This window comes from Plodia interpunctella, chromosome 20 (assembly GCF_027563975.2).
Source record: "Plodia interpunctella isolate USDA-ARS_2022_Savannah chromosome 20, ilPloInte3.2, whole genome shotgun sequence".
Taxonomy (NCBI): Eukaryota; Metazoa; Arthropoda; class Insecta; order Lepidoptera; family Pyralidae; genus Plodia; species Plodia interpunctella.
The window spans coordinates 3,557,888-3,583,970 of record NC_071313.1 but is presented as its reverse complement, the minus strand read 5'-3'; the positions used below and the strand labels follow the sequence as shown (position 1 = coordinate 3,583,970).

Sequence of the window (26,083 nt, the reverse complement as noted above, 5' to 3'; positions counted from 1 at the left end):
GATATGTATTTGTAACAACCGAGACTGTAATCGGGAGCACGCCCGTATAAGAGAGAGACCAGGGTTTGGTTCATATCCATACAGAGGACAGAGATCTGTATTCTATAAGTATATAAAAATAAAGAAAACACACCTCATAAAACCTGATTTTAAAAAAGCAAGCTAGACAACGAAAGTATTAACTAAATTAAAATCTAAAAATGAAAACTTCATACGGAAAGTTACAGAATATACTAACATGTAACTAAAATGTTTTCCGGAAAACTTAGCCCGGGCAGAGGGAAGAAAACTAGTGGCGTAGCTAGGCAAACCAGTAAAAGATCTGGGGCCCCATTTATGGTGTATAAATTTTGATGGGTCCTGGACATTAATGAGATTCAATTTTTGACAGACACTCAATTTTTCCTAGTTTAGTCTCAAAAGCCTAACACAAATTTCTTCTATTAGTTGGGTTTGAGCTGCACTTTTTGAAAAGAAATTGTCAAAATACTTGTCATTTCCGGACCAAAATCAAAACATGCCTTAGGTCCCATCTAACCTTTGACGACCTCGGTGGCGCAGTAAAGTAAAGTAAAGTTAAAGTTCTTGCCACTGAACCGAGAGGTCCCGGGTTTGATCCCCGGTCGAGTCATGATGGAAAATGATCTTTTTCTGATTGGCCCGGGTCTTGGATGTTTATCTATATATGTATATGTTATAAAATATAGTATCGTTGAGTTAGTATCCCATAACACAAGTCTCGAACTTACTTTGGGGCTAGCTCAATCTGTGTGATTTGTCCTAATATATTTATTTATTAACCCAAGCCTTAAATTTGTTTACCAATTTCGTGTAGGGGTCAGAGGGATCCCTAAATTCAGCAGTCCCGGTGTACAGCACTGTCTAGCCCTCCTATAGTTACGCCATTACAAGTAACCCCTCTTATTTCACAATTCAACGGCCAAGTTTCCTTTGGAGTTGCAACTGGTTGAGCAAGTATGGAAATGTTGACTTAAACTTTATTGCAATGGCGCGCACGACATTACTTGATTCTTTGAACTTTCTGAGAATACTCGTTGTTTTCGCTGCCAAGTTTTATTGTTGAGAAGATCTCATAAAACAATTCTCCTGTAAAATTCTATCACATGGAGTGATCTTACTCAAATACGTCTTCTGCTTTTGTTAGGTTTAAAATTTATGTGTCACTAATCGGGACACAACAATATGAAGGACTAAACACAACGCGTTTACATTTATTTTCAATTATATAGCAGTTCTACTCCAAATTGTACCTATATTTAAACATCATAATCCCTCAGTTCTACCTCTGGGAACTTTCTTTCAACACTTACTTCCTTCCTTATTAGAAATTTTACATCAGAAACAAGCTTGCCCGTGGCTCCGTCATTGTGAATGTAATTTAGATCGTCGGAGCTCGGGATCTATTTGCTTACTTTTTCGTCTCCACTTCGCGCTCATCGGCATTCCTAGTTGTCAGACCATTGGCACAGCACGACACGACCATGTCATACTTGATGACATCAAGCGAGCATTCCTTGGGTTTGCCAGGGCCAAACGTGAGCGGCATAGCCAGACATTTATTCTTCTACGTCTATATGAAAATTAATGGAAATAATAAGCAGATCGATTGAGACACGTAGCGTGATGTGGTAACTTTCGTATTTATAATATTAGTAGACGTTTAAAACAAGAGTGTAGCCTCGATCGGGCCGACTAGTCTTACATATGATACCCTTCTGTACCAATTCATATGCATTTAGTTTGAAACAAGTTCAGAATTTGAAGCATGAAGAAACGCACCCAGTCTTATGAATAACATGAATAAATAGTGGCTGATGATGCGCAAGATGGAAAAACTTCGCGCCTACCGTATCGCGGAACTTAAATGGACTCCTGTTATGTCGTGAAAAACATCTCATTTTTACTAATAGATAATGTTCCAGATTAGAACTGAACACGATTATGTATTTCATCTATTGGTCAATTCATTCCACTTTATTCGAGATTTTAACAGGTATCGTTTGATTGCCTGCTGCGTGAAAATTGGATTGGCTATTAATTGCGTGTGAATTAAAATTATGTACAATTTTTACATACTTAAATCAAATTTTATGTATAAAAAGTCTGCGCTAGCCCAGAGTCTTAAGGGTTATATATATATATAAGTTTTATATATATATATATATATATATATATATATATATATATATATATATATATATATATATATATATATATATATATATATATATATATATATATATATATATATATATAACTCTAAGACTCTGGGCTAGCGCAGACTTTTTATACATAAAATTTGATTTAAGTAATATATATATATAAGTTATATATATATATATATTACAAACAAATTTAAGGCAGACTTTTATAAAAAGTCTGCGCTAGCCCAGAGTCTTAAGGGTTATATATATATAAGTTGTAGGTTATATATATATATATATAACTCTTAAGACTCTGGGCTCCGACGTATTCATATTGTTTCTTGTAAAATATATCAAATGGCAAAGTCCCAGATATTTTTATGGATTATTTTATACTTTATGAAGATATGAAGTATAAACACCGAAAGAGTATTTGAAGCGAAACAGAAATCCGCCTAGGAATAAATTTAACATGTTTTCGACCTCGAATTTAGTGTAACATGTCTTACAAGCACTCGAGGGAAATCGAACAACTTATTAGAGGATTGAAAATTCCTGCTCATTTACAATTCATCAGTCGATCGGAACTCGAACGTTTAAACTCATCGCCAAATCAGACCTAATTCTGCCTTGATCCGAGCATAAATTATTCATGGTATGAAATTCTGTGTGCACAAAGAAAATCGTCTCTCGTGAGTTGTTATTTTTAAGACTCTTTTCTTTTTGTTTTTTTTTTTAAGTGAAAACTTCTTTAGCGGCGTTGTGCATTTTTGGTGATGGGTAAAAATTTTTAAACTCGCGTCCTGATCGAAAATTCGTAAGCGTCAAAAATGCACAATGTTAACGTTCAAGTTTTCACTTCTGCCGGCACTCCCGGAGTGCATCTCCGTTTTTTTTTAATGGTCGTTGTAATAAAAGTAAAACTTATCAAGTACCTACAAGTTGAACTCGTGCAAGAAGGATTTCCTAACACATTTTCTATACTTACATGTTTTGTGATTTTTACCTTTATATATTGTTATATTGTAAGCCCTTACTATCAGATACAGTATCACGTCTTTTTCCCTTACGGGGTAGACGGAGCCAAGACTTGCGGGACTCGAGGACCACGTTGTATGGTGGGCTCATTACATGATTCCAGGAATCATCTAATTTGACAGTGTGAAGTATGCTATAGGTTTAATATGCGACATAATGTAAATGTAACATTTATTCTAAACTAATAAGGAAAAGATAACAAAAATGACTTCGTTACAAAAATGACAGACTTTAATTTTAGAAAATGTAATAAAAAGGAAATGGGAGAATACCGTTAAATATGTGGGTAACAAAATATTAACACATCCCGATTGATAAAAAGGTCTCTAAACAAAAACACCACTTCCTTTAATCCTCCAAATCAGCCAGACATCAAGAAAACTTAGGGAAAGGGAATATCTTCAAAGTGCGGCCGTAGGATGAAGGGGAATCCGGTACCAGAGCATAAATCCCTATGGGAAGAAAGTAATTGCTTGCTATTAATTAGCTACACGCTATTTAAAGGGATGGTAAATAGATAAGATATTATAGGTGATTTGCTTACATATAATATTTATCTATGATGTTTTTCACATAGAACTATATTTTAACAAAATAACAGCTTCTATAATAACAAAGAATAAAAGTAGCTCTTACCCAAAATATTTGGGGATCCTATAATTAATTATAGATCTATCTTAATAGATAAATAGGAGATTAAAATTTATTTTAATCTTTACACATTAGAATATAATCTACCAATCTTTCAGTTTGACATACAAGACCATGACAAGACATTATCAAGAACCAAAATAATAGACAAACAGAATGAAAGAGTTCCGAAATGAAAATAAAAAAATAAAATAATACATACATACATAAGTGATACCAAAAGTATCAATTAATTAAAAATTACGCATCTTTTTCTTATATACTACTAAGTAGGCTAACTGGCATGTCGCCCATCTGATGGAAAGTGGTCACCGCATGCAACTGATAGAAAAAACTAAACAAATGAGGTCGAAGTTCCGGCGCGCGCGTTCCGTCCTTGGACGGGAGCCTCAACATATATGTTACAGGTAAACTCCGAAATGTAGCTTCACCTGGTTTAGTCGGCTAGATCTAGGTGCAGCCGGCGTTGGTTGTTTACATTTAGGTGTAGCTATCATCTAGGTATGGATGCATCTAGTGCGCAGCATTTCGGTATTGAGCTGTGACATATAATATTACGTATATTATATGTCACGGCTCAATACCGAAAAGTAAACATTTTTTGTTAGTTTGAATGTCCAGATCACTATGTTTTTTTTTTGTTATGAAAAACATTTTCACAACCGATGGTTTATGACCAAGTGTTTAAACAATATCATTCCGATGGCAGTAACGTTTAAATCCCTTGTATAAATAACTTGTGCTCGAGAATTTTGAATATTTAAAACTCGGTCTAGACTCTGCAAATAAAAGTACCTAGATCAACATTGAATACTAATACTCTAGCCGATGCTAGTATTTACATAACTTAAAGAATAAATAAAATAGAAATATGGTGATATTTTTGGTTTGTTTTAATTTTCAACCAAATATTTAAGTATAGCCAATACTGGTATCAGATTTATAGAATTACCCTAATGGAAATAGTCGCATACACGCTAAATAACCTACGTAATCCGTTAACCAAATTTAGACAATATACTTAAGAACCAGAAGATGATTTTTCCCATTGGTTTTCCGGGCTATTTCTATTGCGGTGAGGGAAAGGAATGTTGAACGGCAGAAAGTAACCGGCAGTAATTAATGGAAATAAATTAGGGCTCCGAAAGGGGAGACGTTGAGGGCTCTTTGATTACGTTCTCAATGAATTAGTCATCTGTACAGTCGCCGACAGAAGTGCCTCGCTGGTATTGGTAGGAAGAAAAATTGTTAAAGTTCGCTTCGTTTTAAGTTCGCCTATGTGAAAACTGACCCAGTTGGGACCTAAGGCGTTAACCACACAGAAACGCGATGCGTTACGACGCGACACGAAAATATCTGTAATGGACGTATGCGACTGCCTCCTGTGAATACGCTTTTAGAATCTACAACGCGACAACATTCGGATCGCGTCGCGAACTTTATCTCAACGCGTTTCGTAAGCGTCATTGTAAGTTGAACACTGTAAGGTTTAACTAATAAAGCATTCTACTTAGGTGAACAGATGAATACTGCATGGCATGATGCGACGTCGACATCTACAAGTTATAGTTACATCATTTCCTAGTTTTCGACTTAAGCTAAAGTCTTCAGGTGAGATACAACCCATATACTACGTGATAATTCTTATTTTGAGTTTAGTTTACTCTGAACCGAGAGGTCCCAGATCACGATCACGATCACTTGATCGTGAATACATGAATAAGACTGTATTAAATGTATCAATGAAACTAAAAATGTATTATCATGAATATGGAAAAAATATTGAAAGAAGATTGATGACAGTAATGAAGTATATTAATGCGAATGTGCAGCGCCTAGACAAACCATTACATTGTTTTAGGTGCTATAGTATTTATAACTGTATTTTGTTTGTTTGAAATAATCAATTGAAATAAAAAAATAAAAAGTACATAAAAAAGAAATTATAAGACTCAAGTAAAAAGAGGTTATAACTAAAATTATGTTTCTAACATTCTGCCAACGTGGGGGCAACAGATACACTTATTAGAATCAACATACTCAATAATTATTATCACCTACTCTCATCCCACATAATTGTATTAGACTGCTTAGTCATCGTAATAAGAAAATGAGAAAAGTTAACAGAAACTTGAAATTTAAGTTTGCTTAATTATCGTATTTAGAACAAACATCTGAAAATGTTTTATTAATAACAAAATAACCTAAAAACTTTAAAACAAATATGTATTTCATGTTAATTAAATTTAAGTTTAATAGAAATAAGTTTTATGTGTTAATTTTGCATATACTATATTATTGTAATGCACAGCCACTGTTACCATGAGCCGTCATGTTGAACAACCGGTACGTAACCACATCTCATGGTAGACTGGTCACTACAAACAATGACTCTATCCTGCCGCAACACAGTTTTTTAACGAATGTTGTATATGTCTTTGGCTGATAATATTATTAGCTATGGTATAAGTAGTTATGGCAGGACATACAAGACACATATTGAAAATATTTATAAATTACAATTAAGATTACTTAAGACAATCACCCCAAAAAAAATAAAAATAAATACAAACTTAATGATGCGGACTAATTTAGGCATTGTAAAGTTATAAATATATATGATAAAGTTAAAATCGAAATTATGTGTGAAAACCTAAAAAAAATAAATTCCTTAAAAGTTAAAACTAGAAGCTCGGGCTTGCGCAACTTAACATACCTACCTAGATATACCCTACCTTCAGTTAGCAATGTCCACGGTAAAAGAATGTGGGAGTATTTTCTGCCATCTATATTGAATGAAGGAAATAATTAATTTGGAAACCAGTATAACCAAATGTAAATTAATGCTTAAGAACAGAGTAAATTTGTAATGAAGTAGTGACTCGCCTTACCACGTATAAACCTATATAGGTTTTTGTTGGTAGTGCTTGTATTTTTGATATAAAATATTGTAACATAAAGAAATATAAAAAAAAACTAGTGCGGAGGGTAGCCGTCATTATCTGCTGTTACCACTCGCAAATAAGTTTATGTTTTAACATGCCATAAAATGTATTATATGTAAGTGGATTGTTCGAACAAATAAAGATTATTATGTGGCTGTGTCTCACTGCTGGACAAAGTCCTTCCTTTCATACATTTAGGAACTAGGCGTGTGTAAGTTTTTACTAGAATCATGAGCCGAATTTTGAAACATATTGTAAATGTTACATTCATTTCATGTCTCAAACATGTACGTACGTACGAATATACTAACAACAATGTAATAATTTATGTTTAATAACTGGAAACGAAGTTATTAAATAATATAGAAAAATAATATGGAGAATACTGTACGAATTTTGTATTTTTGGAATACAGACCAACCGAACAGGTTCTTATTTTTTAGATCAGTGATAAATATGTCGTACAGTTAAATTGTATACTTAAATGATATATAATGACTTAAACTTTACAAAAAAACAATTTCACTTCGTATTGTAACTGAGCGTTTTTGTCAGCACAACTACCTATAAGTATAATTTATACTCGTAAGTAATTAAGTATAATTAATTTTAATAAACAGATCGTACAACACGGCTAGTTATCTTACCTACCTTACCTGTGCAATTGAATTAACAGGTAACAAAAAGCAATCATTAGACGAGCTGATCCTTAATAATATGAAAAATAACGGTAGTACAGATGTCATATGTAACGAATTTGCGAATACATTTTCTAATGAAATCGAACAGATAAAACACTCATGTGATCAAAAATGGTTAGATAGAAATAGTTACATTAATCCGTCGAACGTGTTTATGAGGTGGCAACCGGTTAACAGTCATGATGTTAAAAAAATTATAGATAAAATGGATAAAAATAAATCGCCTGGAAGTGACCTCATACGCATGTCCGATTTGAAACTTATTGTTGATAAGATTAGCCCTGTTTTAGCAAAATTAATAAACTTGTGTGTAAAAAATAAAAAAATTCCCACAAAATTAAAAGAAGCTATAATACGTCCAATCCATAAAAGAGGGGATAAAAAGTTATATTCAAATTTCAGACCAATAGCAATTTTATCAGCTATCGACAAAATAATAGAAAAAAGCATAGTTAATCAAATTGGTACCTACTTACAAAAAAACAATATTCTTAATGAATGTCAACACGGTTTTCAGAAACATAAAAGTACAAATACACTATTATCTAAATTTACGGACGATATTAATATACATCTAGAAAATAAAAAAATTGTTGTAGCTGTTTTTTATGATTTTAAGAAAGCATTTGAAACACTTGATCGGGATACGCTCTTGATGGGCATGGAGGAATGCGGCTTGGGACAGCCACTGAACCAATGGTTCAGAGACTACCTTACTGGACGCTCGTATAGAGTGAAGGTCGGAGACACGCTCAGTGAAGAGAAATTGGTCGATTGCGGCGTCCCGCAGGGGTCGGGGTGTGGTCCTGTCTGTTACCTGATGCACGTTAACGGCCTCTGTGGAACGCTTCAGCACTGCTCCGCGTACATGTTCGCCGACGACCTGTGCACTCTGAGCGCAGGAACAGACCTCGCTGAGACGTGCCGTTTAGTCCAGCGTGACGTGGACGCGGTGGTGAAATGGTCACATGATAATGGCATCATTTTGAATACAGAAAAGACTAAATTGCTAATAATTCACTCACCTCATCTCCGTCCCGCCGAGCCTCCACCACCATTGATTGCTCACAGTTTTGAATGCTTCCATAATAATAACTTAGATTGTAAATGCACGCCTATTGAAAATGTTAGTTCTATAACTTACCTGGGTGTCAAAATTGATACTAAATTTTCCTCGGAATCCCATATAGATTACATATGTGATAAATTAAGAATACTACTCGGAAAATTTTATCACCTAAGTTTTAAAGTACCTACTCCAGTATTGAAATGTTTATACTTCGCCTTAGTCGATTCTATATTGGGTTACGCTCTTGATTGCTATGGACTAACTTTCAAAACTTACATCGATAGACTAGAAGCACTACAAATCAGATTTTTAAAACTATTAGTTAACAGAAAAACAAAAATTCAATGTAAAGGAGATTATACTAAACTATTTAAAATATGCAAAATCTTACCAGTTAGATTAAAACATAAATACCTTTTGGCAGTTAATAACCATGGCAACCAAGATCTTAGCTTATCGTTGATTCGACATGAGCGTGGCACTAGGTCGGTAACCACAGGTAAATATGAGGTTCCCAGAGTAAACAATTACTTTGGAGACAGATCTTTAAAAAAACGTTTGCCATATCTTCTTAATAGTTTACCTGAAAACATCAGACTGGAACCACGCTTGTGCCGATTCAAAAGTATGTTAAAAAAGTATTTGCTCGAATTGCTGTAGTTTTAATGATCTCATACATAACATTAATATTTATTAATTAAGTACATATAATTAAGCTTATAAATGTTTAAAAGAGACTATTACCTGCAGTCAAACCGCGTAAGCAGTTTTGCAGGACATATTTAATTTGTGTTTACTGTAAAGTTTTAATAAATAAATAAATACAATATACAATACAATAATTAAGGTGAAACATTCAACAATATAAATAACAGCTATACTTTTAAAACATAATTATGATTTGTTCGTAATTATTACGAATAAATTAATTTTCACAATGCACAAGGTAATAAATAATCCACTAATACTTAGGTATAGACAAGAACGGAAGTTCTTCTTGATTTCCAAGTATAATTCCAAAGGGTTTTTAAATTATTCTTATCAATCTAGTATCTCTAGCATCCGAATCAATGTTAATTTTACTAATTATATCTTCAAAATAATATAATATATATACACTTTTTCTATTACCTTTATCATTATATCTATTTATCATTTTTTATTTACAAAATTATGTGAAATACTAACTTAAAAGTAATTAGTTGCTGTATCACACAGTCTGGCGGAAATTTAAATATGTTATTGCGCTCAATTGTTTGTAAATAAACTGAAGAATATCCCATCTCTACTGTACACAAATGATGCTGAACCTATATCCTCCAATTGCTGTCTGTGTGAGCTCCTTAATACGCGACAGGTAGCTCTGTATGTTCTCTGCTCCATTCACTTAACACACTTAGCAAACCCAGACGACGACAAAGTCCTTTGTCCACGAATGCACGCTGCAAATTGGTCCTAGCTTCGTAAGATGATATCGCATTACGGACATGTGAAAGCTGACGATCCAACAGTAAATCTTCACCAAGGCTTTCTGCTTATTTTTCACGTCTTTACATGCCTCATGCTCTGTAGAAAAAAATGAGTCATGCCAATAAATCAAATTCATACACAGTGACTTAGCTTAAATTTTTATTACAATTTTGTAGCGTGGGTAGTTTTAAATATACCTTCGTTACTCATTCACGACGGCTAACAGCAATAATTCTAAGTCCTGACACATCAGAGTACATGTAACACTAGCATAGAGCGCGCAATGTCATACGTAACATTGGCAAAGATCTGTGATCCGATGATGGAGTCGCTGCTGACTAATTTTGTCAAGAAAATTATATTTCTAAATGGAAATATTACTTAATTTTTGTTGATATCCTTGCCATTTTTAAATTTTGTTTTAACATGAGTTGCCTGCCACACCTACATTAACAATATGAAAACTCTCATTTATATACGAGTATATAGGATATAATACCTAATGTCTCACAGATATTTTCAAAATAAAACTACTTTCAAGGCACAAGCAATAATAATCAAGCCGTTGAAGTAGCTCGGCTCTGGCAATAAGCTTTAGTAGCTAGATAAGACTATTTAATTTTTTTGTCTATGTTTGACTATAAGTTATTTAATATTAGTTTGTCATTATTTTTTAACCCCTAAGCAAAAAGTGGGGCGTTATAAATTTAATGGTATACACCACATTTAATGGTATACGCCACAGACAGATACACAGACAGACGTCTGTGTATCTGTCTGTGGCAACGTAACTCCCAAACGGATGAACCGATTTTCATTTAGTTTTTTTTTTGTGTCATAAATACTTTTATCCCGAGTTTTTTTAGCCATGTTTCATGAAAGTCTGTTCAGCCGTTCAAGATACTGAAAGTAGGGGTTTTTTTAATTTGTCTTACAAATAAACTTGTCAAAATGTCATAGTTTATTTGATATTATAATATTTGCACACCTTACCAGGGCAAAAGAGTTTAATACCAACACCTTGTAAATAAATAAATTCTAATTTTACTAATCGTAATCAAATTCCTCCGTTTTCTTCCGTCTCTTTCAAAGGCTGGTCTACTGAAACTCGAGAAAGCTATACTATCACCCTAATTTATATGGAAAACTGCGACGGACACAAAAGTAATTAACAAAATTAAACAAGTTTTTAATTGTTTTGCTGAACTACGCTATTTATCTTCGGTTCATGTCGGAAACGCTCATTATTCTCTAAATGACAACTTGATGATATTGTAGCTGGTATATTTACTTCCACGCCATGAGCAACCTTGACAGATGAAAGGCATCAGCTAAAGAGAATTGACGTCAGTAAAACAACAGCTGAATTTTCAAAGTCTAAGTTAAATTTCATTTATTCAAAATGAAATCTTCACAGGCACTTTTTCACGTAACATTTTCAATTATGTAGTATTTTCTCAAAAAGCTACAAACTACTTAGCTTCAATATTTAAAATTTTATTTTTCTAATCAAATCTCGCCCTCTGAGGTGTCGTAGCACTATGGCATAGCTAAAAGAGAGAGAGAAACTAGGAACAAAAAGAAAATATTGTCTTCTGTTCAGCCAATTTATCGTTCTACATAAATAAGTAATAGCAAGCGCTCTGTGAAGATAAGAAATACAGCGCTGTGCAAAAATCCAATTTATATCTAAACTAGGCTATAGAAGCGATAGATAATAACGTTTTGTATAGATTGAACATCAATAGGTGATTCATTCATTTCATGATTAGAATGCTTAATAAATAAGGTTATTTCAAGGAAGTTAGCTAGGAACAAGGAACATTTAACGAAATCGTAAACATGGCTTTTAAACTTTGCAGATCTTTTTAACAATATTTATTTTAATCTTTACATGTTCAATAAGTTTACAGGATTAAACATGGATAGAAGTCCGGGGTTCGCTTAAATAATAAATCTTTAAAAATAAAGACACGGCTGTACCGACAAAGTTTCTGACGTCAACTCTCCGTGGGAATGCACGCTGCAAGAATTGACTTTCGATTATTAGATACCTTTTTCTAATGTCAAAAACAACATTTTATATGCAGCTTGTAGGGCAGTGATTTAATGATGTCTCTGATTTTGGAACCAAAATACATTTCTAATATACTATACGAGACCGATAAAAATAGTAAATATCTTAATTAATAAATTGATTAATTAAAGTAACATTTAATTGTTGTATTTTAATAACTATTCATTTTATTTTATACTCAGTCAAGTTCTAATTGTTTTTGATATAAGCACGATTACGTCAATCTTTTCTACATTTACCTGTAGTAATACCTGTGTTTTTTTACTTTATTTGCAGCAATAAAACTAGTTGAAGTCTGCTTTCGAGTTGCCGACTCGGTCGGAAATTGAAATGTCGACGGAAGCAAACTCAATAAACATTTTACAGACTGTCCCAAAGATATAACATCACCAAGTACGTATTTACTTTTCAGATAATTATTATAAAAGCGATGTTAAAAATAACTTTTATTTAAAACGATATGGAACAATTTTTTATTGCATTGAGAAGAAAACTCAGTGAGGTTTTTGTCAATTGAAAGCAACATTTTAAGTGTCGCTGCTAGCAGAGGCCGCTACAAGTATCCAATAAATTGATATCTTTTTATAAGGCTATTGAGAGTCATATAGCTGGGCAAAGGCCTCCCCTTTCTCTTTCTGCTTCCACAGCTCTCGATTCAATGTGGTGCTGTTTCCCGCCATTCTGGCAAGAAGCGCTGTCGTCGTGCCACCTCATTCTCGGTCTGCCTCTCCGCCGCCGACGCTCTGGTTTCCACAACTTTGCTACCTTTGTCCATCTATCCAGCTACATTCTACACACGTGTCCAGCCCAGCTCCATTTGAGATTCGCAGTCGTGACACCTACATCGACAATTCCAATCTTGGAACGTAGCTCTGTATTGCAGACTTTGTTTATTCGCCTTACACTTAATATGCTCCCATCAATATATACCATTGACAAACCTTGAGTCTAAACTTTCGATTTTCCGTAAATAATTTAAATTAGTTAAAATAATCTAAATAGAAGCAATTTAGTGTTCACAATGAAAATGAATTGTGTTATCTCTCTGATTTATGACGGATGAATATTTTCATTAAAGTAAGTGCTGTCTGGGGTTTGATTAAAATTATTTGATGGATTTAAATATACCAGTGTTACTGTACGGAAAACATCCCGAATTTTGTCAGTGGTAATGAGAATAATAGTTAATTGTAATTATGAGTGTTTATTACGCAGTTCATGATTCGCAATTTTTTTTTTTTGCTTTATTTACGTAAAGGAGTTTTTCACGCAGTGACTATGTCACCCCCGTAATTTTACTACAAACGAAATGTAAGGAAATTTTCAAGCTATCGCAGTGTCAAATTTTATTAACAGTTTTGGACAATGAAACTACTGAGTTGGTTCCTACAGAAATCTATGTCAGAAAATGACAAAAAATTCATCTTTAGAAAATGTCAAAGAAGTCTTCCTATACAAATTGGCTGATCAGCTGAACAGATTTTATATGTAAAATCAAAATAATGTTCTCATTTCACTGTATTTGGTAGTTGTATTTCATGTACTGCAAAAAATATGCAGTTTCATGGAGACTAAACGAGACACAGAAGAAGTATACGAATGATTATAACCTGCAAAGGGTTAACCCTGCCCTGTATTGAGTATACTCGTCTATCATTTACGTTCACATAAGCAACAGAAAGTTAAGCTCATATTTTAAGAGAAGCATATTCGCCTATTTTGGCTGTGCGGCTCTCGGGGGAAATTACAGGTAAAGAAGATGAATGAATATGCACTGTTTGATTTGCCATATCTCCTTCGGTCGGGATGAACTCTGTCGAAATAATTATTTTACAAAAATATCTTTGATGATAATATATTATATCGAGCTAAAGTATGAAAAATTTTAACAGAATATAATTAGACAAATCATTTTGGATCCGTCCTGGAATAAAACCACTTCATGTCCTCCAGTGGAGATGCCGTACGAGGCGATAATGGGACACATAACCTTGACGGCCGATAAGCAACAAAACGGCAGGCGGGGTTTGTAAAATCACAGCTTAATCTAAAAAATATATTTTTTAGAACTCGGGCTTCTCGAAGCCACAGCCCTAAAAGTAAAGATGAGACAAAAAGATATCATATGTGTTCTTAACCTTTTGTGGTTTCCTAACTCCAGGGGTATTAAGAACCCTCTACGAAACAGATGCAATCGCACAAAAGCTCACGCATGGGCGGATAGCAAACTTTGGGTAAAGAAGTTAATCCCAGAGATTTATCTTCGAAATTAGGTTATTTCTGTGAATTATCTCATGGTTTGGACACGTTTCTATTTGTTTATCGGTGGGTGAATTTCTTTCTAATAACATATAAGTTATATGTTTACTGAATTACTGGTATGTATGACAAAAAAAAATGAAATATACTTATGTAATAATTTATATGATATCAAAAACCAAAGAACATTAATACACTATTTAAAAGGTGGTGGTTTTCCTCTACCCATGCACCAAATTTTATGAAAATCATTCATACAGTAGATTACATACATACATACAGTAGATACACAAGACAACAATATATATGTATGTATACGTATAAAATATAGTATCGTTGAGTTAGTATCCCATAACACAAACCTCGAACATACTTTGGGGCCAACTCAATGTGTGTCATTTGTCCATCCATATTTATTTATTTATCATTCATTATTCATTGTTTTCAGCCTACATCAATCCACTGCTGCTAATATGCCTCCCTTTTTAGGCGAAAGTTTACACCGTTCTGTGCCAGTCTCAATCTCAACTATCGCTTCCCCGTAACCCAAACAATATGTCATCTCTCCAGCGACAGCAGTTTACGAGTAGTATTACAAGTAAACTAGCAAAACATCACAATTCATACAATAAAATTAAGATAAAGTTAAAGCACCGCACGAATAACAATAAAAGTGATTTAACGTTCGAATTGCAAGTAGCCATAAAAGTTTAGCACATTTCTGTGGGTGTATACGATTACATATGGCCGAATGTTATTCTATTTTTCTTTTCCTCTTCTATTTTTACAATAAATTTTATACTGGTGTGGGAGAAAAGAAAAATATAAAAAAAGGAAAATTTCGTTAAAGGAGAGGGTATAAACTGATTATTTCTATAGGCGATAGTCTAACCTGTCATCGCCTGGCGATAATAAAATCTTCTTTCATTCCACCGATAAGACCACTATTTATTTTAAGCTCTGTCTGCTAAGTTTCCTAATCGGTAGTTACTATTACTAGTGCTGCTATTCCTCCCTCAGTCGAATTATGTTGAACCTTTGTTGAGTAGATAAAGCATGACTAAAATTTTTCATTCAAGAAGTTTTTGTGGGGTATCATTTACTGGCAAATGAACGCGGGCGGAGCCGTGGGCAATTACTTATATAAAATCTGTAGCTCTTTCTACTCAATCACCGTTATACTTACTGTATGTATTTGTATCACAAATTCCGTGGTATTCGAAAATTAATTCAATTTCCTTTCCATTTATTGTAGCCTAAATGAAACTTGAAATATTATAACGCTTAATGTAGTCATTCGTCCTAACTTAACGTAAAATAATGGTATGAAGGAGACATAAACAAGATTTAGTCCACAACGAAGTTGAATTGGTATAAGCTCCTTACATAAAAGAAGATTCATTGTATAATAATGGACTCTTTAGTTTATCTTTTAAGAAAAACCTGGCCTTTGGAGTAATTATTTTAAAAAAAATACTTACGTTTTATGCACACTAGCGCCATCTACTTATAAAGCGCATTTGACTATCAGACTTTTTGATCATATCATATTGGAATATGTCATCAAATCATTTTCTCGAAAACACACAACAGCCACCAATACATGCTTCAGGATCTAATTTTAATTTCACTGGAAAAATAAATCAACTTGTAACAAAATAATATTTTCGCAAGCCTAGATTATCAAGGATAACAGAAAAGAATATAATTTTAACTGACAAAGATTGAATCATCTTTGAAAAAAAATAACAAGAAAACGAATGAAATAAAATATATTGGATACATACATTTTTAGTTTATCCACATCGACTCGAAAAGGTCACTTCATAAGTAGGTATACCTAAGGTTCGCTGCTCTCAATTTATTACATTGTTTGCTTCAAGTCCGAAGATTCAATTAATTTAAACGAACTTTGTTACAAAATATAATTTGTTTGTTTGTGAACATTGGTTTACTGAAACCTGTTTAACGTTGCAGGAAAGATTTTTACATCGCTTCTTCTTGCCCTGGCTAGTGGATCTTAGCTAATATCATTACTGCCGAAGAGTTTATTTACTTGTTTGTAAATAAATTTATCCTAGCGGTAAGTTACGACTGCAATTATTTTTTAAGGTGTCTATATATTGTCTAGGTGATAAAAGCTAGTTATATATGCGGTACTTGCACGAGTAAATTAACATATTATATATCTGTCAGATAAAGTATATCTATGACTGAACAGCACATGCTATTATGCTTTCACCTGTCGTGTTTGTCTGTAATCCAATTTTGCAAGTTTGATTAGGTTGAGATATTCGAAAACGTTACTAACTTAGTTTCAGTTTTCATCACGAAGCATTATTGCTTCGTGATGAAAACTGAAACTAAGTCGATTATCTGCATCAGCATCATCATCAGGCCTTGCTTAGTATAATAATATACTAAGCAAGACCTGATGATGCACCCAGGATCGGCTCCCATCACACAACGAGTACATGCATTAAATTGAACAAAAAGTCCCACCACGAAACATACAAACACGTACTCAACCTCAAATAATTTTCTGTAATGTATTAGTGTAAAAGGTCCATTGAGTTCAGACACATGTAGCATGTTACTAACGTCCACATACTGTGTCTTTTTCCCATATCGTGTACGCATCATGTAAAAAAAAGAGAAAACTTGTGAAAGAAAGTACTGACATGCCAAGTTATTTTATTTTAATAATAAAGATATCCCTAACGACAACGAAAACTTGTGTAATATAAAAATATAAATATAAAAAATATTTTGGTACAAAACTTATTTTGTATTGAATGCGCTAAAGTAATATTATTTATTTAAACATGTTTATACGTCTTCGTCTTCACCTTTTGTGAAAATGCCACTCTTAGTATGCAACCTTGGTATCTGTCACTATGACAACCAAATTAATTGATTGATAAAAAATCGTAAAGGTATGTAAAATATGTAAAATATCATTTATCTGTTTCAAACATCAATTTACAGAGTAATTATGTAAAATATCATTTATCTGTTTCAAACATCAATTTACAGAGTCATTACAGGTTCGCGACCTTTTCAATAAAGAAGTCTGCGTAGGACGCGCATTTGGTCGACGCGCGTTTTGTAACTCCCACGGTGCATTTGAACAAAAGCTGATGCTTTTGTTCCACCGGCCACTCGCCCATACATAAAAAGAAAACGTTTTTCTACCCCTAAATAGTAATCGATATTAATGATTTTTAGTATGCTGTTGGCACTATAAAAGACTAGGTCAAACTTTACAACAGATTAAAATTTATTATCACTTGAAATTCCTTATTTTTATAATTAACATTTCGTTGCAGTTAGTATAAAAAAATTATAAGGTATTTTGGCTGACACCAAAATCAAAATAATATATCATGATTAAATGTTTTTTCCCGAAACACAAATTAAAAAAACATATCGATCAAGCTCGAGCACCGCGTCATGGCAATTCGTCAAACAATAAAGAGGAATTGTCATATTGTCATAAAGACCTAAATACACACACATGCATTCATAAAATATGCTTAAGATGAGGTGTTATATGATATGGTTTTCGATTAGATTTAACAAATAATTTTCCATACACGTGTCATTTAAATAGGAATTTGTAACTCTGATGTTTCAAATGAAATATGCAAACCGCAGCGATCCGAAACGAACGCAAAGTTCAGTAATTGAATCCTTTGTTATTTCCATACAAATACATGTCAAAAAGGAATCTGAATTTACATTGGTATGCACGGAATTGAATTTTAGTTTCCACGTCGCATAACGCAATTCAATGTTTGTTTTTGACATAATATTAAATGGCTTCGTTTCGCACATACTTTTTAACAAAATAGTAATGATATGAAAAGAGCACAGCGTGGGTTCAAATCTCACTCGAGTCCAGATTTTTTAATCTCGCTATAATGTTTTTAACATATTATTTTAGATCGTGTTTTATTAGCTTGTACTAAGCTATTCGTTAGCTTTATAGCCTGTCATGGTACTTGCGTTATTCTTTCTTTTAACACTGGTATCATATTCTTCATTATCCTTTCAGATAAAAGATGTCTACTGCTGGACATACACCAGGCCTGATACCAGTTGATAATTACATGATATAGAAAAAGGAATATTTCAATTCGCAAAATAAAATGAAAACCCAATGTTACGTGAAAAAAGCAATTCTCGATTTTTCTCCGGATCACACACCTGGTCGAAAAACGCAAATTGGTATCCGTACAGAGACATATCCCTTTAGTAAAGTGGGTTTAACCTCATCAAATAAAGATACCTGCACGCTTCAAACTTATTTTTAGGATAATTTGGTTTCCCTTTTAGTACAGAAAAGTTCTCTGAGCACGGCCGCTTGACGGCATGTAAAGACCATTTATCCCCTGAAAAATAGCGTAGCGTTATTTATGAATAGCTTTGGCATTCCCTTGACTATCATTTTCTCGACTCAAGAGTGGAATTTAACTCTCTTTGAAATTTCAACCGACCTGCATGTACCTACTGGATGTTAGAAATTTTTAAACTTTGAATCTGGAAATCTATATTAATATTATAAATGTTCGTCCTTCTTTCACGTCAAAACAGAGCATTGGATTAAAGTGATAGGATGGAACCGAGAGCATCATCTAGCTATTAATGTCGAAAAATATTATAACACGATTATATTTATAACATATTTACAATTTAACCTTGAACTCTATGAAATAAAATATGTATTTTTATTTGTTTGTAGTTAAATAAAAAAAATTAAAAATGCATCACTGCCACAGACATAAAGCACTCAATCCAAGATATATGTAAAAAAAATGCATATTATGTTTTTAAAATGCTGACATTTTTTATTCTTTTATTGAACATTGTTTTTTTTTATAATGGCTAGTTTTTTAACAGTCCGCTTCGCCGCGGGGGCAGGTTTCAATCTTATCAGAGTTCCATACGGAACAATGGCCGATTGTTTCCCAAAAACCGAACAGTATATAAAACATTTCTAACCAAATCACCAAACAATAGTTTTTTTCAGCAGGAAGGAAAACACAATATACTGGCCAGTTTTTCTTGTAACTGTGTAATGTGCCGATATTTTGTGTGTAATTATATAATAACCAATTAGAGAAATGGAAAGTAAGTGGAATCCCCGGATTTTTTATGGAAACCTGTTTTTTGGATAGTAATTTTAGTACATGTTTTCAGGTTCCATAACAATGTCTTGATTTTCGTTTCATGTAGCTTCTTTAAATCATAAAAACAATATAAAATTCTGTAGTCTAGAGAACCAACTCCATTATTTGTAATATAAAATTAATGAACATTCTTTTTCGCGATCGAGAACCTAACACAAATGAGTGAATAGTTTAAATTAAAAAATACCTTATTACTTGTAGAATTTCTCTTACATTTTCCAATAGCGAGTTTCGCTTTGAAATGATCGGTATGCAAGGTGTTTAAATTGCAATCAGATGCCGAACATTCGTTTTGTTGCTCGCCCTTTGAAACATTTTTTCGCTATGCAACACGGAAAATTGAATGTTGGACGATCTGTAAAACTATTTAAACATAGGTATGTTTTGTTAATTTAAATAAAACGTCGACCAATAATGACGACATAATAAAACAACATGGGTAATTCATAAAATCCATTCTTAAAATCCAAAGAATGTCAGCTAAAATTAACATTTTAGATATTTTTTATGTTTATCTTTGCTGGAATTCTTTAGATTTCAAGAATGGGTCTCCTTTGCTAGCTAGCTATAGTCCTACCTTGTTATTCATAAAAAAGTTAAGACATACTTTAGTCTGAAGTATGTTTTGTCTCTGTCTAAGTCCAATATTATAAAGTGCGATAATAACAAAATATAAATATAAAGGTATTTTCTGTTACTTTTAATATTAAATACATAAACAGATAAGTTCTATATTTAAAAACAATTTGAAACGTGTTGGTTTGTTTGTTCTCGCCAGTTTTTTTTTTTCTTTCTACATTTTCAATCATGCATATTTATAAATTATATTGTATGTAACACAATATTTTGTCAAAAGGTAAGGTTACTAATATTGTTGATTTCGAATGTAAGATAAATGAGAGACTTTTATAAATGTAACTAAAATTATGTGCGCAAAAGGTGGCCTTATCGCTGGTAGCTATTTCTTCGGAGTCTCCATTTAGAATACTCAGGATAGATACTTCATCGAATAACTTTATTTTTATAGTATTTAAATTAAGTCATAATTTCCAGTGATTTGAATGAATAGGTACTCCAATAATCGTGTGAAAACATATACTTTCTTTATGTAAATAATGTGTGTGGAAACCTTTCAGAATTTCTCGCGATCATTACCGTTCTACTTATATCCAACGCTAATGGCTTCAAAAGTAGATTTTTGTCACCGAACCTGGACTCTGAGCCAACAATATCCATCCTCTACGCGCGAGACCGACGGAGTGATCAAATTACCAACGAATGCCTCACAGAAATGTACCCGAGGACTTTATATAAATACCCTCTAAACATAGATAGAAATGATATACCCTGTATCATACATTGCGTGTTGAAAAAGTTCGGAATCATGACCAATGATGGGTATATTAATATAAGGAATTACTACAGAAGAGTCCAGGCTATACATAGATATGATCCGAGGATTCTAATATCGGATGTAGGCGAGACCTGTGCCCAGAATATCAACGCTATGAATTTGGATCACGATGTATGCAAAAAGGCTAAGATTTTCAATGACTGTACGCAATTGTACGCGATATCGTTCAGAGAGCCGGAGTGGTGATTAGAACATTAAATAAATATTTATCAGCGTTGCCGCGCCGCCATTTTTATAATATTTAAATTATGTTTTTATTTTCATAAATAAATGAACGCTTCGTTTTATTGTTATTTTTAATTAAACGTTAAATATAGATACACAATGTTCGTAAATGAAACTCATAATACAACATAGTTTTAATTTTGTAACTAAAATTATCATATCTTGGAAAATAATTTTAAGTTCCAAGATAAAAAAAATAATTAGAAAGGTAGACTTATTATTGAATGTTTGCTATCCAAAACCATCTTTTTTTAACTATTCATTTTTATCTATTCTGTACTAGATCTTGCCCTGAGCTCCGGGAATGTGATAGAATGAGTCGTTTTCTTCTGTACGTCACAGAAAATTAAAAATAACGCAAAGTCATTGTATCAATAGTACTGTTTCACTTTTAAAAATAAATCATTCAAATTCAAATTCAAAATTCAAATCATTTATTCAGAAATTAGACCTTCACAGGCACTTTTTCTCGTCAATCTTTATATTTATAGTTATTTCTCACAAGCTACAAACTACTGGCCGTATTCATCCGTTGATCCACTCGAATGTCTATAACGAAATGGGGATATCCCAAATCCTGCCGAGACCGCGATAAGGGTTGGGGCTCTCAGTTTTTAACTATATAACACTATTGGAAGTCCCTATCCCATTGCATACATTTATGTAAGTAGTAACTACATACATAATTGTATGCAATAGGATTATCTACACCCATAATGGGTATAGGTTTTTGTAAAAGGTTAGGTCGCGGGGTTAAGCTATTATTGTTAATCATAAATACATATATATTAAGTCTGCCAAGGGAAGCCGGTAGGAAGCGTGTTCTAAGGAGGCTTCGCCACTGGTAATTATAGCATGGTATTTAGTATGTAGGGTTGCCGACAGCCGCGCTGTTTTTTTTTATTTAATCAATAATCCCTCAAAATCTTATCAAATATCAAGTTCTAGCAATAGAACTAAAACGCTGGTTGAGACGGCGGCGTCAAGCCAAAAACCACAGTATACATCAACAAATATCACCAGTAATCGGAAAATACCACCACATAATCATTATTTACTGTTACGATGTACCAAACATCCTTACAATAAGCACCGCACTATGCTGTCCCATTTATCGGTTACCAAGAACATCGGGTAAGGAGACTCGTTGTAATTCCAGAAGTTCTCATCCTACTGGCGCTGGCGACTGCTGCCAATGCTCGGATCTCTGTAATGTACGCCCACGACCGCGTCAGTGACGTCATCGCCGAGCAGTGTTACAAGGAAATGTTCTCCAATGCTAAGTACATACATATTTACAGAGCGCTTAGTGGGGTTTGCTATTCACATTTTACTATGGAGAGCGCTCGCAGTGAGACGTTGTCAACCAATCACATTGCGATGTAGACAGAGAAAGGTATAGACCCCGACATATGTTCTATTTCGCCCATACAAGACAGACATGTGTATATTAGATACATGAGAAGAAAGGAGGTCTGATGTATTTTGTTCCTCAACATTTGCCCGACCTAATCTGCCACACTAGTTGGTAAACCAATGGATTAAACTCATGTACATAGTTTTCTTGGTCATTGCACTGCGGCTATGTGCCAGGCGACAACTACATTATTCACAGAAAAATGTGATTGGTCAACTGTTCACCGCAAACAGTTTACGATAGTGAAATGTGAATAAAGAACCCACACTAAGCCCTTACCGTGTGATTAGACAGAGACTAGGAATTTTCACTTGTGATCAAACGTCTTTCAAACTCACGCAGATACAGATAACTATAGATACATCGATATATCTTCCATTTCGCTCATATAACTGCATCATGTACTAGAAATACACAAGAAGATAACTACTAGAAATATACGGAAGAGCGTTTATATATATTTTAGCCCTTAACGCGTGCCGCTTAAGACGAAGTCCTGAGCTCTCTCACATTACTCTCTAGTTAGTGTTATCGTGGTATATGCCCGGTTAACATGTTGATTCGTTTTAAGTGCGAGTATTTTTCATTTTAAGTGGCAGTATTTAAGTACAAAACCTGGACAGGCACGGATTAGTGCATCAACCGGGCTATACAAGTTATTGGAGTTTTTTTTTTAAATATAGTTATATTTCAGACACGTGGAGATCCAGGAGTCAGATGAGCCGTGCCTCATCTTCTGTGTGCTGAGGAAATTCGGCATCATGAGCGCCAACGGACTCATCAACTTGGAAGCATACAGGTAATAACAAAATTATTATTATACTTTTGATATACGAAAGTAGCATAATAAATTCTTTCCTCACAAGCACCGTTTCAAAACAGTCGATTTTTTTTTTCGATTTGTAACTTGAATAAATTTTGTTACAAAAGTGGCTGATGGTTTTCATTATATTCAAATGAAAGGCGAATAAATAATTATTTGTTCGCCAAAAAATGGATGGACTCTGTCAAAAATGTGCGACAGCACGAGGTATAGGAGTATAGAATAAAATGGCAAGCGAAATGAATGATATTATTATAATGTGCTATCCCTGCACAATAGTAAGAAAAAATAAAAGGCAAAAAGTCTCCTAGAAATATTATTCTGACATTGCCATTGTGCACAGCTCACCCACACAGAACCTTACATATTTTTACGGATCGTAAAGATATATAAAATTCTTGGCCACTCGTCAAGTCAAAACTTTGTCATGTTCAAAATAGCAAAAGATAGTGCTGCCCTCTGGCACGCTAACATTTCAGTAATTCCCTTTTTCCATGTTTCATTGCTTCATTGCAACGTGATTGCAACACTGTCTTATTTTCCTCAAGATTATTTTTCCTAATATGCCGGCATCAGAATCAGAATCATTAATTCCTTGAATATGGTACTAATTCTAATTTCATTGTGCGCATACATATCCTGATGCCTTGATTGGCGTCGGAATTAAATTAAACTTAGGATTTAAAAGAAATGATAATAAATAAAAAGTCACAATCATATAATCACTATAGAGTCATTCACATTATAATGACACAATGAATTATATAGAGATTACATCCATTACGTTTGTAACAGTCAAATAAACATTCTCGAGTGCACCAAATTTTCGTTTACTTTAGTAATTGGTTTAACAGAAATATTCTACAATTTCTGAAAGCATTAACTTAAAATTTGCAAGAGTTATTTCCGCTAAAACAAGTTACAGTGACGGAGTGCCAGATCCAATTACTTTTGCATCTTAACAGCTGTTCTGAATACCAAAGAATTCCTTTCAGTTGAAAATCAATTACTGCAATGAAAGTGTTTTCTGCAATGCAATTTTGCTGGTTGTATGGTTCGTTTAATCGAATTTCTCTTCAATTAATTTCAATTTTTTTCAACTTAAAAGCCCTGTGATATGGGTTGTGTCGCAACCATTATATAATATTATCTAAGTTCATAGGGGCAGTGGCAGCAATGTTATAAATAAGGTATACTCTAATATCTATGGAACATTAATTGACCTTTATATATGAAACCAAATCCCACTAACATTATAAAGGCGAAAGTATGCTTAATATTCATATTCAAACCTTTATGCCGAGAGCACAGCTCTTAAATAAGAAGGTATGTTGGGTTGGTGTCCATACAAATATATAAACAAGTAATAATGTTTTACAGGAAAAGGGTTCAAATTGTCCACCAGCTAGACCAGAGGAACTCTCACATAGTGGTGGACTCCGGAAACTCTTGCATGGAGACGGCTGAAGCCACGTCCCACAAGACGGACGTCTGCAAGAAAGCCAAGGTCTTCAACGACTGCACGCACCTCTACAGGATCTTGTTGGCCAAATAAACGAATTTTTCTATGATTTATATAACGCTGTTAAATGATTACTGGATTATAACGATACTAATATTAATGATTTGTATATTATATACTAAAAGTATGGAAAAGTCTATCGGTCTATAATGCTTTCTCTATTAAACTGCAGGGTGGATATGCAGTGGCCTGAGGGCCCAGTTCTTGAATTGAACCTCTCTCTTCTGAGCATTTAACAGGTTCCTTCCTCAGCCGTTGAGGGTCGCCCGCTGCCTGAGCACAGGTCTGATAAAATAACCGCAAATGTTAGTATATAAATTAATATCTATACATATAACATAAAAATATATCTTAGATTAATTATATTTGCGCAACCTGTATTTTATGAACGAAAGCAAAAAGACAAGTTCTATTGTTTCAATTCTGACAAAACAATGTCTGATGAAACAATGACCTATATTGGATTGAAAGGTTCTTTTAAGTGGGATGCTTCCAATTCAACCCCAAGGACGGCACAAAGGGATCATTGGCAATTACTTACTGATCCCTGCGTAATTGTCTATAATTTTAGACGTACTTTTTGTGTGTGTCAGTTTATGTTATAGAATTGACAATTGATAATCTTAAATTCATACTTAATTGACTGTCAGGACTCAGACAGGCTCCAAGTGAAAAAGCAGTGACTCCACTGAAGTAAGTCCTTTCTCCAACCATGACAAATAACTAAATATTTTTTTGTTCATTGAAATATTCATTTCTAAATAACTTAAGCTTAAATAAAAGATAAATAATGTACCTATCTAAAATGTTCGCGGAATTTAATTTGATCTGAACAGTATAAATAAATGTAATAATGTTTTTCAGTGAACATTAAACAATTTGTAAGTTTTCCATTACGCTGTCTCTCCAGTAACCCTGTGTCCTGTGTGAATGACATACGCAACAAGGCAGCGCGGTTCGGCGCTATGCGTCAATTTCTCTTTCTCATCCTCCTGGGTCAGGTCTACGAATAAAAATAAATCTTTACATTTTGATTCAACTTTGATTTTACGACCGGCCGCCTGCCTGCCTGTCAACCTTCATTGGGAATGCTATAATATTGCCTATCAGCTGTC

The 26,083-nt window shown here is 33.6% G+C and overlaps 1 protein-coding gene and 1 long non-coding RNA gene across 3 annotated transcripts in view; one reads left to right on the top strand and one right to left on the bottom strand.

The window, feature by feature from the left end:
* LOC128678888 (uncharacterized) overlaps positions 1 to 25,105 on the top strand; it is a 240,575-nt gene extending 215,470 nt beyond the window's left edge. Inside the window, exons 1-4 of one of the 2 annotated variants that reach the window (XM_053760780.2) lie at positions 19,367 to 19,508; positions 22,366 to 22,489; positions 23,318 to 23,422; positions 24,827 to 25,105. In XM_053760780.2, coding sequence (XP_053616755.1) covers positions 19,502 to 19,508; positions 22,366 to 22,489; positions 23,318 to 23,422; positions 24,827 to 25,001 — 411 coding nt within the window. In that variant the 5' untranslated portion in view covers positions 19,367 to 19,501 and the 3' untranslated portion in view covers positions 25,002 to 25,105. Of the gene's footprint in view, positions 1 to 19,366; positions 19,509 to 22,365; positions 22,490 to 23,317; positions 23,423 to 24,826 lie in introns of those variants that run through there. The other variant, XM_053760781.2, reaches the window with a different exon arrangement.
* LOC128678894 (uncharacterized) lies at positions 9,953 to 18,750 on the bottom strand. Its single transcript, XR_008405700.1, has 4 exons — positions 18,585 to 18,750; positions 16,163 to 16,411; positions 15,857 to 16,005; positions 9,953 to 10,135 (listed from the first exon to the last, which is right to left on the bottom strand). It is a non-coding gene; the product is annotated as an uncharacterized LOC128678894 (long non-coding RNA).
* Positions 25,106 to 26,083: the final 978 nt, after the last annotated feature.